Raw genomic sequence first — 16,153 nt, 5'->3', positions numbered from 1 at the left:
TTTCATTCCCACATTAATTAAATTAACGGCCTGTGAAGCCTGACTTTCATCAGTGTGGATATACCATGCAAGCTTAAAAATGGTGCACATTTTCTTGAACTTTTCCAGGTAGTAAAGATCATCAGACCCAGTGAAACAGCTGGGCGGTACATCACATACAGACTGGTGCAGTGACGGACAGGTCAGTGTGTTTTTTTTTTTTTTGTAGCATTAACATTTAAAGATCCCATGTTCTTTTAGTTGATTTTACATTAATCAAGTTGTGACAAGTCTAATCATCCAATATATGTATAAGTGTGTCATTACTTTAAATAAATCGTACTGTTTTATTTTCCAGATGTTCTTCTGGATCAACATTTAGGAAGACCAGTGAAGGAAACTGAAGACGTTACATCCTTCATCACTCATCCAGATTCTTCTAATGACTTGTGTTGTTTAGTTTTTCTGATAATTACTGATTTTGTAAAATAAACATTTCAAAATGTAATAACATACTTTGTTTTAGCTCACATAATCTCACCATTTATGTATATTTCAAGAACTATTTATCTTAAAGATGAAGTTTAAGAATTCTATCTACATCATGCTGTAATGGTTTTAGATGCCTACCTTCTTTTTCCTTTTGAAAGCCATGCTGTAGCTGCTTTAGCCTGTAGCTTTTAGAACTGGCCTGGTTACTGTACGTCACATGTCAGATTATTAAAATCCACCTTAGTAAACAGTTCCTCTAGTGTCCTGTGCCCGGTACCAGGGAAGTGAACACACCCATCACTGAGTGAGGTTGTAACTACGCTCATTTGGGTATTTTGTTCCTGCCTATTTTCACTAAACTGTTCCCTATTTGTCTTTGACCTGTAGAACACACAGAATATGAAACGATTTTAAAATAAAATGTTTATTAAAATAGAACAAACAGTCACAAGGTAATAAAGACAACATTTATAAGAAACTTCTAAATTTATTTTGTCAGATTTTAGTGCTGAAAAATAAACAGCAGCACTTTTAAAAGTTGCTTTGAAAGTTTGGACATTGCTCACATTCAGAGGTGACTGGCTCCCCACTCTTCCTTAAGCTTGTAAAGAGAACAAGTAAAACTTTAACATAGAAACTGGCACAAAAATACATATGAATCATTTGAGTCAACACCTCTTGAAATAAAGACTAATTGCATTAAACAGCAGGAAGCGTGCAGAGTTTCACTGCCAGGATAGATCAATACAGTTGTACAGATTAAAAACTTTTACTATACTACACAATATCCTTCCTGGGTTTAATGGAAATTAATGTATAAAAAAAAAAAAAAAAAAAAACAGATTCCTGTCACCTCAAACTAACAGACTTGACAAACACCCAATCATTTTGATAATATCAGACAAACTCAGGCTCGCTGTCCCTGTTTCTGGTCAGGGGTAATTTCTTTCCATACAGAGGTGCCAGTGGACGCCCTGACAGGCTTAAAATGGGGGAACAGGGGAAGTTGTTGTTGGACTGGTTCACATTGAGCTCAGCCAAAGACGCACTCAGGTCCTGCTCTGCCCCAGTCTCATCTGGGGGCCCGCTGTCTGGCAGTGCGGGGGGCTCCGCTCCCTCCGTATTGTCGTGGTCTGGATCTTGGTCCTGGTCGGTGTGGGTTGCAGACTGGCTGGACAGGTCCAGACTGTCCCTGTTGCTCAGCTGGTCGTCGTCCATGCTCACCTCGCTCACCTCACTCTCCTGCTTCATCAGTCTGCGAGAGTGTGCGGTCCTCTGGCCACTCTCATCCAGCTCGGAGTCAGAGTCGGGGAGCTGCTCGCTAGACCCCAGCGACCCTAGAGAGCTTTCTGAACAGGGATAAAGAGGCCAGCGGTTAGACAAACACCTGCTGCAGTTAAACATTAAAGGCAAGAGATAATTACATTTTGTATATGATAAATGTTTTCCACCTACTTTAAAAACAGCATGAACTAAATAGGAGCTACTGTACAAGGACATGAGTGACCTTTTGATTTTCACTCTTAAAAGGGGAACATAGTTCATTTACATTTACAACAGTATTATGCAACCTAGGCTTTATAAAACCTTACCACATCCCTCTTCTGTCTTGTCAGACTCTGGTTTATTCTGCTCCTCTCTGCCTACATCCTCCTCTCCATCAGCGGAGCTCTCCACCTTGTCATCGGCAACAGTATCCTGCACCAGGAGGGGGAGGAAATGAGGAGACTGTTTATTAAGTTTGGAAGTTATTTTTGCCTCTTATTAAGGACAGCATATCAAACATGGAAATTTAGCTGGAGCTGTATTCAAATGAATCGCGACTGTAGGTCATAATCTGGATGAGGATGTGCTGCCATTTTAGCACTTCTGTTTTTTGGCCTCTTGCCTTTACCCAGGAAAGGAGTTACACCAGCATTTATTCATGCCCATGAATTACTGGCACCTTCTCTGAAAGAATCTTTCATTCTTTAGAGTAAAGCAGGCCCCCATTTTCCAAATGAGGACTCCTCTTCTTGTATTCAAAGATCTGTTATAGATCCACACACACACACACACACACACACACACACACACACACACACACACACACACACACACACACACACACACACACACACACACACACACACACACACACACACACACACACACACACACACACACACACACACACACACACACACACACGACTTTTAATTAGTCTAAACGATGTATTTGTAACTACATTAAGAGTGAATGGCTATGCTAGCGGCTGTGTGAAGGTGTACTAAACACTAACGGGAGCAGGTTCACATGCTCACACCAACATGCAGATGCAGGTACAGTGTTTACCATCTTAGTTTAGTCTTTATAGTTTTAGCCAGTATTTTAGATATTTGGTCATAATACCTGGTGAAAAACAGCTGATGCTAGAATATGTTTTATTAATCGATACACAGGGGTGTGAACTGAATAATTGGATACAATGAAAATGAGAAATTAGCACATATTTGGCTGCAGCGTCTTAAATCAGGACCACTGCTTATTAATTTATTTCATATTTAAAAAATTCCCACAACACCCCCAAAAGAGCTTAGCAGTGTATTTCATTGTCATGTCATGCTACAGTTCATACAGTTATATAAAATGTTAGGACATACTGTCTGCTACAAGTTCATTATTAGAGAGATGGAGATCCACCCGTACTGCAAGGGGCGTCCTACCTGCTGAGTGGAGGTGGAAGCAGTGCGGCTGGTTTTATGGGACTGGGAGGTTTTGGACTGGAAGATGGATGAATAGAAGACTATGAGGGCCTCCACGATGCGGGCCTGATGGGGGTAATCAACCAGAGAGGACAGAGATATCGTGGCCCCGGTTGGACGGGGACGCATCAGAGACGGACCAAACACAATCCCCAAGTTGCTGGGACTCATCTTGTTATCTTCCTCCAGTTCAGCAATTCTGACAGGAGGAAGATAGTGGGAGGATGAAGAATAAATGGGTGCACTGGATACTATTACACAGAACTTAGTCTTTCATTTTTCTGCAGTTTTAAATTTATTATTTTATTTTTATTTTTTATTTTTTTATAAATCACTGACCTCCGCAGGTGTCGAATAATGTAGCGCAGAGTAGCGATGTTTGCCTTGGGCAGATCTTTCAGAAGAGCCTTCAGCTTGTCCACCAGGACCAGGACTTCTGGCTCGGTGTCAGGACCCAGATCCACCAGTTCTGGCCCCTTGCCCACTGCTGGGTTAATACTGTTTGACTCTGGCTCCTCTCCCGCTGCTGTGTCTGCATCACACTGCAGACTCTCCTTGGCCAAACCCATGAGACTGTTGTACAGGCGAAACGGCATGATGGGCTCTGGCAGCTGGTGACAGATACAGGAAAAAGTGTTTGAGGGGCTGAATTATGTATGAACACATATGGAGGCGCAAGAGAGCCTTGCAAATGACCATAAAGCTATTTTTGTATTTTGAGTAATTATATTTAACCCAATAATTAAAAGCGGGATTATTAAAAACACACCAATACATTTAACTCAGTCTGAGATTTATTAACTAAAATAAAAAGCAATTATTATTACAAACAAAAGCTCACTTTGTATTTTATTTTTAAAACCATTTGTGAATCGAGCATTCAAACCCATTCACTGACAATCTAATTATTATTATTATTATTATTATTTTTATTATTATTATTATTATTATTATTAATAATCTATTAGCTGTGAGCACAAGATAAAAAAAAGGGTCTCTTTCAGGACTGAAGGGGCTCCATTTGCTTTTAACTGAATGGATTTTTCTTTCCTTGTTAATGGACTGATTGGTTAACATATGATGTATTTTTTGTATGAATCCCCCTTTTATTTGTCCAATACAATAAAAGGATTAAACTACTTTATAATATTTACACTGGTTTTGATTATTATATAAGAAAGAAAAAAGGAAAAACAACCTTAAATCTAACATACTGATGTAAATGTAATGGTACATTTGTTTATTAAATCCACATTAGCTGCTGCCATAGTTCTCAGGGCCAACAAAACACTAAAGCATACTGTGTTTTACTTGCACATGCTGGACGTTTCAGTACCTGTCTGAGATAAAGCTTGAGGACGTTGCTAATGTCGTGTGGTGAACACTGGGACAGCTCTACCAGCTCCTTGCCATTCTCAAACGCCTGACACAGCTTCTCCACGCGAGTCTTCACTCCATTCACCCTGTAGATGCCCTGCGAAGAGGAAACTGACAGTTTAGAAAAAAATCTGTGTGACAGAGGGCAAAGAACTCACTTTAAAGCATAAAAGCACTTTCTCACCTTCATCTTGAGCGCCCGTCTCTCTATCTCCGAGATACATTTGGTGATGATGAAGGGGATGCCGTCACTGGCACAGCTGGCTACCTGAGAGAACTCCCTGCCAAACAGCTGCAAGCGGCCCTGCAGCTTCTTATGGCCACACTGGATGGCCAGAGTCTCTAGACAGCGCTTGTGACACGCCAGGAAACACTGCGGACAGAGAAGAAGGTGTTGACCTTGTGGAATACTGTCGAATCATAATGCTTCAAGAGCTGCACATTCGTATCCTGAAAGACTTCTCACCTCCTCACACTCAGCCCCCTGGAAGTAAACGTAGCTGTCACACTCGCGGCACTTCGAAGGAGTCCTTAGCTTCCTCAGTCGGTGGGTTTGTGCCGCTTTAGACAGGCCAATGTTACGGAAAGGTCTGGTGGACACCACCACATCAGGATCCATGCCATTAATATCTGAAGACAAAGATCGTACACACAATTTATACAAATAAGACATTTCTTATGGCCATGTTACTGTGTAGTCACATCAAGAGAGGAAAATCTGTAGATCTTACTTTGAGTTTCAAATGAGGTCACATTCCCGTCTTTCTCATCTGCATCCTCATTGGACGACATTGTTCCAGTGGACGACGTCCGAGCCATTTTATTGATTTCACCTAGGATAAATATAATATCAATATATGCTCTGCCATATGAAGATGCTCACACATACTGCGATGCGTCTGCGATGGTTATCTACAAATAAGATACTCTGCTGTATGTAATCTGTTTTAACGACACCAATTTGTACTCACTAGTGCTGGCAGTAGGAGACTCTAGGCCTCCCTCTCCTCCAACACTGTCATCGCTCACTGTTGAACCCCACGACTTGTGTCCCTGCCCTGGGGATACCAAAGGGACAAGAATATGGGAGCAGTTTCCCTTTGTCAATCATTTTAGATCAAACTTTACTTAAATTACTTTGACACTGTGTCCTCTTGTAACTGTTATGCTTTTGAAAAATGCAATTAAATGAACTACTGTAGTTTGTAAAGATAATTATAACTGAGACGTCAGTGGGCATCGCTTACTCTTGCGTTGAGTCTCTGTGTCTCTGTTGTCTCCAGCTGGTGTGTCCACGCTGGTGGCAGGACTGTCTGTGTGACTCGTCGGCTCTGTGTTGAAACTGTCATTCCTTGGTCTGTGCCCATGGCTGCAACAATGTAGAAGACAATTTAACTCTTATAATTTCCTATTTAACTCTTATACCCACCATATATATATGCACTCCCATCTTCTGTACAGTTTTCTTATCTTTATTCTTTTTTTTTTTTTTTTTTAAAAAGTACTTTATTCTTGTGTGATTTTTGTGTGATTTATATATTTTTGTGTGACTGTATATTTTAAGCACCATTGCACCAAGATAAATTTCTCGTATGTGTAAAACCCTACCTGGCAATAAATCTCATTCTGATTCTGATTAAATCTGAATTCTTAAGGAATAGTTCAACATTTTGGAAACACATATTAACTTTCTTGCTGAGAGCTAGATGAGAAGATTGACACCACTCCCATGCCTGTACGGTAAATTTGGTTTACGCTTAGCTTAGCACAAACAGTGGAAACAATGGAAACAGCCAGCCTGGCTCAGCCCTGTCTTTGTGCTAAGCTAATCGGCTTCTGGCTGTAGCTTCAAATGGACGTGAGAGTGGTATCAAAATGTCTTCAAGGGATCAACTGAAATCTTGTGTCTCCGACGGACGCTCTTACTGTGACGATGAGCTGGAGGGACAGTAGTTCTCAAACGTGTAGTGAACATTAGGCTGCTCTGGCAGCTGCAGGTCTCGCACGTGGGCGGCGTACTGCTGGCCTGGGTCATACAGCTTACTGCTCTCACACAGAGTCTGGTAGTGGACCGGCAAGGCTACCGTCTGCATGTGCATGAGCTGGTAGTACGAGATGGTCGCCTGGTGGAGGAAGAGTTACAGCAAAGAGGATCAGGAAAGACTGGAGCATGTTGCAGGTTGAGAAAACGTAAGAAGTCGACACCATTTTGTAACAGTGAGGTGTGTGTGTGTGTGTGTGTGTGTGTGTGTGTGTGTGTGTGTGTGTGTGTGTGTGTGTGTGTGTGTGTGTGTTCTGACCGAGCGGAGGGTCTGGTCGCTCTGTTTGATGACGTCCTGCAGTTGCCTCAGCACTGTGACTTTCGTATGCTCCAGCTCCAGCTGCTGGGTGGTGGCGTCTGCGATACATGTCCGGTAGGTGGCCTCTGCCTCATCTGCCTGCACACAAAAAGTTTAATTGTCAATTTACTTCCTGTGTTCTGTTTCAGATTAGCACACAGATATATCAAGTGTCACTTGTGACATTGTGGCAGCAAGATAAAGGTCTCTTCAATTCGACATGACCGCATATCACTAAAAGTCAGTGATAAAGTTCTGAAACAAAATATACAGCTATAAAATGAAGTCATTGATAAGAACCTTGTTGCGAGCCTCTTCCTCTATTCGTTTCTTCTTCTCCACAGACTTTGCTGTAGATCCTCCTCCTTCCTCCTCAGCTCGGCAGGCTGCTGTTTTGGCCTTCTCGTACTCCTCGCAGCGGACCATGAAGGTTTGCTTGGCTTTCCGCAGGTTCGCCTCACACTCCATCTAAACAAAGACAAATCATTTCGTAGGGTTACAGATACATACAACGGGCTAATGCTATGTGTGCTCGCATGTACAAAATAGGAGGTTATACCAGTTTTCTCTTAGCTCGAATCCAGTGTTCCTTGATCTCCTTGCGTCTCTTTTCATGATCCTGCTTACGCTGCAACAGAGGCTGCAAAAACGAACACATGCACACATCAACACACTGTATACAGGGGCAAAACTCTACGGTATTAACAGCAGCATGAGGGGCTGTCGCAGGGGGATTCCAGAATAAAAGTTTACCTGGATGAAGGTCTGGCTGTGCAGGGTGGTGTTGGCCTGCTGCAGCCCCACGCTCTGCTCCTGGTCCTGCTCCAGAGCCAGAGAGTAGATGGAGAAGAGGGGCATGTGGGGCTAGAGGGAGCAAACACAAACACAGAAAGAGAGGGTTTGATAACCAACAAAAACAGAAAGGCGAATGCCGTATTGCTTTAAGTTTATCCAAGCTTTTAACATTCAATGTCACAGATATACAGTGAGAGATATAATAAAAGGTGAAATAAATTAGCTTTACATGGGTTATGCTGTGTTTGCAGGACTGGTATAATCTCTGGAGGCCTTTGGAAAACTCGGTCTCTGGAAAAGTAGAAGAAAAGAAATGATTAAAAGATGGATAGGACAATGCATTTCTACAGTGGTTCACTTACTAGGGCTGCAAGTATCGATTATCTTAATCAATAATTAATCTATATCTATTCACAACTTATCATTTATCTTATAAAATGGCGTCAAGATTACAAATATCAATCACAGTTTTAGCAAGCAAACCTTCCTATTTCAAAAGCTGTAATTAAGTCTTTTTACTGTATAAACGTATCATCCATTCATTTTCTGTTGAGAAATCCCCTAACAGACTTCAGCGCTCCCACTCACCCAGTGAAATTCTCTTTTCCACATAGGCTATAAGGTCCTTCATGTACTTGGAAATGGTTTTGGCATAGAGCAGAGCAGAGTCCACCCCTCCCTCACTGCGCTGGAGGATCACATCCACTTCTTCCCCTCTGCCTACATGTCAACACACAAACACAGGTCACTGCACGAGAACAACCGCGATTCCTTGCTATGACAACACAGACTGTTTTTGCTGATAATGATTTGCGAGAAGCAAACGTCTGCAGCTGAGGTGTGAAGATTCAGAACTTTGGTGATAATCTCCAACACGTCACTGCTGTCAATACTCTACACTTTTAAATACGGTTTGTAACTTGTTTCTTTGAGATAAAGAGTTTCTGCAGCTGTCTCTCCTGCTGTGAAACACATCAGTGTACCGGATCACTACTTTCTAATGTAAATGGCTGACACAGAACACACAGACAAATAAAAAAAAAATCAGCACTTTCACAAGACATAATGAGAGTGAATGGAAGGACAGGAAGTGCAGAAGTATCACATAAGGCAGCCGTGAGGGACTGAAACAAGTCAACAAAAGCAGCCAATTGCCTACCCATGTCCTGCAGGTCGCTCCTGAACGCTCCCCCATCTGCTCCCTGGCCTGTCACAGCGTACAAGTTCTCCATCGACTACACAACACAAAGATGAATCATTAGTGACAAACACAGATCAAGGCTTGTCATCAATTGAGGGATTTTTTTTTTACTTCATGCAGTGGAAAGAGGGGAACTTTATGTACAGAAATGTACAGCCAGTAGTTACTGGTTTACTGTGTTAGATATTGTTTTTAAATAATATTTTAAATTGACAGACGCTCTATGATAAACATTCACTCACCCTGCTCTTCTCAGTGGGCAGCAGGGACAGCAACGTGCTGCTGTCCACCTCTCCCATCAGCAGTTCAGACACACTGAGGAGAAACACAACAGAGGCAAAAATGTACTGTATGGCAGGAATAATTATCTGTGTGCAAACTGACCGAGCTGGGACGCGTAGAGCAAGTTTTAAAAATTAAAAAAAAAAAAAAAAGGGGTAATGAGTCCTTGTAGAACATGTCAACAGGTACAAATGTACCAGAGACAGGAAGTGATCAAATGTGTTTCAGTTACTTTTGTCAAACGTGTTTAATCTTATTCTTCAATCTAAATACTGCATGTCAAAGTAATTAATATTTTTCAACATATCCCTCATCCTTCTGACATCTCCCATCTTTATTCATTCAGTTGTTTGGTTTTCTTCAGCCTGTATTATAGCATAGTGAAATCTCCATCTTGTTTTTCAGTTCATGACAGAGAAGGAGTCAAACAGAGGAAGAGTGGAGGAGAGAATGAGGAAACAGACTCGTCGGGCAGATCTCAACTGTCTCTGCCAGCTCACTTCCTCCTAAAGCTTCTGACAGATGTCTAAACCCTGAAATGGCACACACTACCATGTGATAAACTGTTGGTGCAATATACTTAAATTACACATAAAACTGACACCGTTCTCTACTCTAGTTCTTTTACTTCTCAAGATGTTATTTTGAAAGATCGAAAACGTTCAGGTTAAAAACATTAAATCTTGAAAAAAACAGATTTGAAGATTTTCCACATTTAATAATTAGTTAGGTCTTAATTCCTCTCAAGTGTCTCAAATCAAGAGAATGTTATCGTGATTTATATTCTCCCCGAGCTGCAGCAATCTGTTCATTTAGCAGCCAGGTAAGTCAACAGCATTTTCAAGTGTTGGTTTTGTGTCATATTGTAGAACCCACTTCCTGTTTTCAGCTCTGCCTCATGCAAATGTGTCACCATCGCTGCACTTCTCTCTCCAATTCCCAACAACAGACTACTTTGTACGCTCTAACACACACACACACACAGATTCTGTCCCTGCTTAGACACCATTATAGATGCACTGGTACCTATATCACTAGCATCACGTCTCTGTGGCAATAACTATACCAAATACCAGCAGTAAACCCTGTAGGGTTACTTTAGGATTAATAAGGTTGTAATTTGATAATCAGACATATTGCGAGAGTGTATCAGATACTCACTTGCTGCTAAAAGCAACTGCAATGGTTTCAATTGCCTTCTCAAAGTCCATTTTATCTACTTCGTTGCAAGCCTCATAGTGGAAAGCTGAAAAATCACAAACATGCATGTGTTCAGGTTTCAGTTGTGGTTTGTATTACACTGCTGACCAAAGGAATGTACACACCTGCATATCAGTTATGTGCAGTGTATACAGGGTTACCAAGGATGTTGGTATGATCAATGTAAACTGTGTGAAGTTATCAACTTTTAAGTAATTCTAAACAAATGGCTGGAAAAAAACAAAAAAAACAAAACCTATACATTGTTCATTTATTTACAGGCTTCTGTCTACATCTGTTTAAATTTCATTTCTGTTCATGGCTGAAGATTTCTCTGCACAGTTGACTGACCTTTGACCTTGGATATGAGTTTGCCGGCAGCAGTGAGGATCTCCACGGTGTTGAGCAAGGGGTAGGTGTTGATGACCTGACGCAGCACCCGCAGGACCTCCCCCAAACACTCGTGAGCCACGGGTCGCTGACTCTCCCTCTTACCTGGATGAGAGAGAAGGAAGGAGGAAGATGTGATTGGACGAGGAGAAGGGACCATAACAGGGTGCCACATTGTTGGTTCTGGAGGTTTTTATCCAAGACCTAGGCATTTACACTTGCTGCCAACTATTTTCCTTTTAACATGGAACCCATTTATTTTATTTCATTTCACTATGAAAACCGAGTTGTGGCACCTTCAAGGCTTCAAATCCAACTGAGAAAAAAAGGTCGGCAACAATCTATGATTCCGAGTGTCCTTGAATGCATCAGTAAGGGAGGGTTTTACTTTATTAGGAGGCATTACAGCTTGTTGGTAATGCTGGGACTGAAAATAAAGCACTGCTGTAAATAGTTTGACATTTCAGGAAATTAAATTTTTTTTTGTTCTTGCCATGCAACCAGATTAGACTCCAGGACAAATCTGGCACATAACTCACCTATACTTGTTGTTTTTGTGCAGATTAATGAAACTTTAGAGGTGCTGGTAGGTGGATTTGGTTATCTTCATACAGAGCCAAGCTAGCATATTTACTGTATAGATACGAGAGTGGTATTGATCCTCTGCATGAAAGCGAATAAGCTCTTTTCCCGAGATGTCAAACTATTCCTTTGAGTCTCTGCAGGTCGGTGTTTCTGCATGGGCACAGCGAGACGGCAGCCTGAGGACAGACCGTTAGGACAATGATAATAATAGTGTCAGACAGGTCGGGTTGAGGTTCACACAGTTTCTGCTCATTTGCTTTGAGGTAACTGATGACACATTTGCAGCCGGCATCCTCATTTCCTCCTACACACACACACACACACACACACACACACACACACACACACACACACACACACACACACACACACACACACACACACACACACACACACACACACACACACACACACACACACACACACACACACACACACACACACACACACACACACACACACACACACTTCACTTTTTTCCTGCGTAATGTTGCAACGTCTGTGTATCATTTTTGATCATTTGACGCATCTCGCTCAGGGAGGAGGAGGCCAGAGCCGACCCTGCGCTCTCCCACAGTCTGTCTGAAAATGTGTGTCAGAGTGTCTGACCAGGCAGCAGCAACAAGAACAAGAACAGAGTGACCTGAACATTGTGCCAGATAGGATGTGGTCTTTGCTATTGTTTTGCAAGATTAGAAACTAATTCTGGTGCTGTGCTACATCTGCTTTCTGTGGTTCACGAAAACAAGACACCTTACTGTTGACGTTATAAAAATGATTTGATGTTAATGAAATTAAGCGGAACATAAGAGCCACAAGGAGCTGCTGATTAAGCGCTGCATTGGATCGCAGTATGGAGGAGACGTGGCTGAAACTCTGATTGTGCTGCTGATTAAGAAGAAGGCGTCACGTCACGGCGGTGCAGCCAGCCTATCAGAGGAGGAAGTGTGGACGAGGCCCTCCTGACAGAGGCTATCCATCATGGCTTCCTGTTTAGAAAGTTCACTCTGGGCGGAGGACATGACAGAACGGAGCCAGATTACGGGGGACAGAAAGACACATAAACAAAGCTCTTTAAAAATCAACAAAACAACAGAACTCTGGGGGGAAAAAAAGCTTTTTCCAGCCGAGAATCTAACCTTAATGAATGAATCTAACCATAATGACTTCAACAACACCTGTTCTTTTTTCAGTTCGTGTAGCTGGTGGAATCAACACTGGAGTGGTGGTTTCACTCCACGAGGACAGGTACTCTGCCATTTTAATGCGTTGCACAGGAGAGGAAGAGTGTGTGTGTGTATGAGGTTGCAGTAAACAAGAAGTTGGCTTCCTGCTGGAGACAAGAGTGCGGTCGAGTCTGTGGGCGCAGCGGAAACGCAGCAGAAACGCAGCCCTTCATTTGGAGAGAGGACGTTCAGACACTTGTTAGCTTGCTTGTGCAGGGTTGCTCCGCCCTGTTTCCCTCCCCCAACACACACAGACACACACACAGACACAGACACAGACACACACACACACACACACGTGTGTGAACAGGACTGATATTGGTTGACTGACTAAGGTTGATAAAAACCTTTTGTGGATGCCTCGTGTCCTTTTCATGTAAGCCCTTGTCAAAATGGAGTGGAGCGTGCAACACAAAGGGGAAGAGGAGACACCCAACAGTATTGTTCGGTCCCCAAACTAACGTGTTACAAATACAAATACACAGCACACACACAAAGCAGCGACACAATACTGTCAGTGCAGCCAGAGGAGGAAAATCATAGCTGGCTATACACGCAAAGGGAACTATGTTTCGTCTCCACAGTAGTGAAAACGAGCAATATTAGAATGAGAGCCACTCCCAGAGGTTCAACCACAAATCAACCCATAACACATGTCCTCAAACACGTCTTGTAATCTGGCAAAAATAAACGTGCGCATAAGAGACAGGAGCCCAACTCAGTTTGACAGTGACTACTTGCAACCTTCCAACTTGTACATCAGGTTAATGTTTCTGTGGGATGTTTTGTGCCTGGTGGAAGTAAACAAAGCTTCATCTGTCACCGCGCTCACCTTCAGCCAGCACGACATCCTTCAGTTTCTCCACAGCCTCGGCAAAACGTGCCACGTCCCTCAGCAGGGCCGGGATGTCCTCAACCTCAATGGCTGTGCTCTCTGGGCCTTCAGATGGAGTAGTGGGGGTCAAAGCCCCTTTTCCCTGGCCTTTAGTGAACACCCACGACTGGAGCGGGAATCCTGAGGGGAGACAGAGAAAAACGGTTTGAGTGATTCATCAAACAAAAGTGCTCAAGATTTTTTTGTTTCATATTCTTAAAGGAATAGTTTCAGTTTTTGCCAACGAGTTAGATGGGCAAGATCAATACCACACTCATATTTGTCTGTTAAATACTGTGTGAGACTACAGCCTTAGCTTAGCAAGAGTGAGCTTGAAAGGCACTGGATAGTAGATTGTGTCACCTTTGGACAGAGGCAGGTTAGCTGTTTCCTCCTGTTTCCAGTTTTTATACTAAGCTAAGCTAACCAGCTGCTGGCTGAAGCTTCATAAAAGAGAAACATAAGTGGTATTGATCTTCTCATTTATCTCTCCATCAAATTGTGAATAAGTGTTTTCTATCATTGTAAATTGAAGATGTTTGGATTTCTGTTGGAAAAGAGGAAAAAACTATTTGAAGATGTCGCTCTAGGCTCTGGGACATTATGATGGGCAGGACATTTTGGAGACAATTTACTAAAAAGTAATAATCAACAAATCAATCCATCAATACTTAAACAGGCATTAGTTGCAGGTCCCTGGGACCGCCACCATTTCCATAGCTCAGTCTTTATTGTCTCGAAGCTTTAAAATCCACCTTTACAATATAAAAGATAATAATTCAACATTTGTTCAGGTTGTCAGGGAGGTAGAAGGTGTTTTTAATATTTTGTGCACTGCACCTGTGCTTTTTCTTCAAGTTTTACTTTGTCTTTCGGTTTCAGCTCACTTGTGGAAGCTGCTGCGGGGATAAGACTATATTTGAGCATATTTCATTAATTTAAGGCGATGTTTATGGATGTTTTGAACCAGACCTGCAGCGCTGGCGTGTCTGCTCAGCGCAGTGGGTCTCTTCAAGGTGGCCACAGGAGACGGGCAGCCCACCCCTTGCATCGCCGCCAGCTTGCTGTGCTGGGTGCTGGGGGTACCCGGGCAGGACAGGGAGGGGTCCAGGCCCCCGGCAGAGGTCGGGGTGAGAGTTGAAGCGGAGGAAGAAGATGAGGGCGAAGAGGAGAGGGTGACATCGCCTGCATCCTTCCGAGGCTGCTCCTGGAGGATGGACAGCTGAGAGGACAGGAAGAGAGAAAGGGTCGAGATGATCACATGAATCACACTCAACCTGAGCATGAGGAGCGCCGGCCTGACTCCTCTTTGCCTTTGTGGCCTTTAAACCAAGCAACTCTGCTGTTGGTAAACACACATATGAAGACTTTCACAAGATCCTGTGTTGCGTTGTGCAACACTTCCTGACTCCAAGCTGTTGACGGGTGTGGCAAACTGAGGGTGTAGAAACACAGAAATGCCATAAACTGTTTGGAATAAGAACAGTGATATTTACAGAGGTTGAAATGACCTTCTCATCTGCTTACAAAACAGACATAAAAAGTCACGATCAGGTTTCTTTTTAGCCTTGATCGTGCAGCTCCTCTCTCAGTTAGGGTACACTTTGACTACAGTAAATACAGTTTTTGGGGCTTGAAGAAGCCAAGGAGACAAACTCACTGCTAAAAACAGTGCAAACATTTTATAAGAAACAGAAAACAGACACATCGGATGACACGCACACACTCCAACATACCTGCTTGAGCCATACGTTGTGCTTGTTGGGCAGTATGTCCAGCCTGTCCTTGCCCTTCGACTCGGCTTTCTTAACTCTCTGACTCGTAGAGTAAGGGTTGTAGCTACTTTTGACGCGTTTCATGCTCCTTCTCCCTACAGCTCTGTCCCCATTCTAACTAAGCACAAGTCAACTGTTCAAACTGATCTCGTAAGAGGATTCACACATGCGCTGCAGCCTGCCACTGGTTTAGTGGCAAAAAAAAACACCCCACACAGAAGATAGATATGAGTCAGGCACCCATCTGAACATTCATCACTGTGACACTGCATCATAATGACTGTTTCAAGTATTTTCACACACCCATAGACTAGTTTCTCACCCAGCAGTCACAAGCCCTTCAAAGAAAACTTAACCAAACAGAACTTATATTTGGTGTTAGCAGTCTCCACACACACACACAGAATCACCCCCCTGTCCGGAGCCCTTTCTGCAGTCGGTCCCCTCCAGTGGAAGGTCATCTGAGACACACACACACACACACACAGAGAGAGAGTGAGCAGCAGTAGGCAGAAACCAGAAGTGATGCTACTCACAGACTGGGCGCTGCTCTGCGGCCCGGGGCTTCCTGCTCGGCTCTTCTTTGAGATAGATGGCGTCTTGATGAGTTCCCTTTTCTTCCTGAACATCTTCAGGGTGCCTTTGCCGTCCATCCCGACTTCTTTGAGTTTCACGTACAGCCCCCCCACCCACCCCCCGACTCGCCACTTGGGTGCTGTGCCTCTCGCGCTCAGCGGGAGCTCGGTGCCATCCAGGCCAAGCTTCAGCCACGATAACTGTCTGCCTGTCTTTCTCCTCCCGCTGTCGCACATCGAGCCGCGCAGGCTCACTGACACAGACACAAGCTGCTCACCGCAAACGCTGTGCGTGCCCTCCCCGGCATCCGCTGTGCGC

The 16,153-nt window shown here is 43.3% G+C and overlaps 2 protein-coding genes across 3 annotated transcripts in view; one reads left to right on the top strand and one right to left on the bottom strand.

The window, feature by feature from the left end:
- Window positions 1-724, top strand: part of polr2eb (RNA polymerase II, I and III subunit E, b) — a 3,848-nt gene extending 3,124 nt beyond the window's left edge. The window contains exons 7-8 of the mRNA XM_051376492.1: window positions 109-181; window positions 338-724. Of these exons, the coding sequence (XP_051232452.1) occupies window positions 109-174 (66 nt within the window). The 3' untranslated portion in view covers window positions 175-181; window positions 338-724. The remainder of the gene's footprint in view (window positions 1-108; window positions 182-337) is intronic.
- Window positions 725-879: 155 nt separating this feature from the next.
- arhgap45b (Rho GTPase activating protein 45b) lies at window positions 880-16,090 on the bottom strand. 2 transcript variants are annotated; one of them, XM_051376472.1, is made up of 24 exons: window positions 15,796-16,090; window positions 14,457-14,706; window positions 13,443-13,625; window positions 10,761-10,904; window positions 10,371-10,455; window positions 9,170-9,242; window positions 8,886-8,961; window positions 8,315-8,446; window positions 7,956-8,017; window positions 7,685-7,795; window positions 7,491-7,571; window positions 7,232-7,399; window positions 6,893-7,030; window positions 6,519-6,715; window positions 5,840-5,961; window positions 5,564-5,650; window positions 5,324-5,425; window positions 5,059-5,222; window positions 4,777-4,965; window positions 4,552-4,689; window positions 3,555-3,826; window positions 3,177-3,414; window positions 2,064-2,169; window positions 880-1,820 (listed from the first exon to the last, which is right to left on the bottom strand). In XM_051376472.1, the coding sequence occupies exons 1-24, from the start codon at window positions 16,069-16,071 to the stop codon at window positions 1,369-1,371; spliced, it is 3,846 nt and encodes a 1,281-aa protein (XP_051232432.1). In that variant the 5' UTR covers window positions 16,072-16,090; the 3' UTR covers window positions 880-1,368. The 2 variants fall into 2 exon arrangements, with proteins under 2 accessions (XP_051232432.1, XP_051232433.1); XM_051376473.1 differs by lacking the exon at window positions 15,796-16,090 and adding an exon at window positions 15,221-15,755.
- Between the last annotated feature and the right edge of the window lie 63 nt (window positions 16,091-16,153).

The sequence above is a fragment of the Dicentrarchus labrax genome, unplaced genomic scaffold (assembly GCF_905237075.1).
Source record: "Dicentrarchus labrax unplaced genomic scaffold, dlabrax2021, whole genome shotgun sequence".
Classification (NCBI taxonomy): domain Eukaryota; kingdom Metazoa; phylum Chordata; class Actinopteri; family Moronidae; genus Dicentrarchus; species Dicentrarchus labrax.
This window is presented reverse-complemented; position numbering and strand designations above follow the sequence as displayed.

Excerpts from the sequence above, each read along its gene's own strand:
- arhgap45b (XM_051376472.1), bottom strand. The coding sequence starts at position 16,071 with ATGTGCGACAGCGGGAGGAGAAAGACAGGCAGACAGTTATCGTGGCTG. Across the intron at positions 14,707-15,795 it reads CGCAGAGCAGCGCCCAGTCT|CTGTCCATCCTCCAGGAGCA; the intron begins GTGAGTAGCATC and ends CTGTCCTCTCAG. Across the intron at positions 8,447-8,885 it reads GAGCGACCTGCAGGACATGG|GCAGAGGGGAAGAAGTGGAT; the intron begins GTAGGCAATTGG and ends GTTGACATGTAG.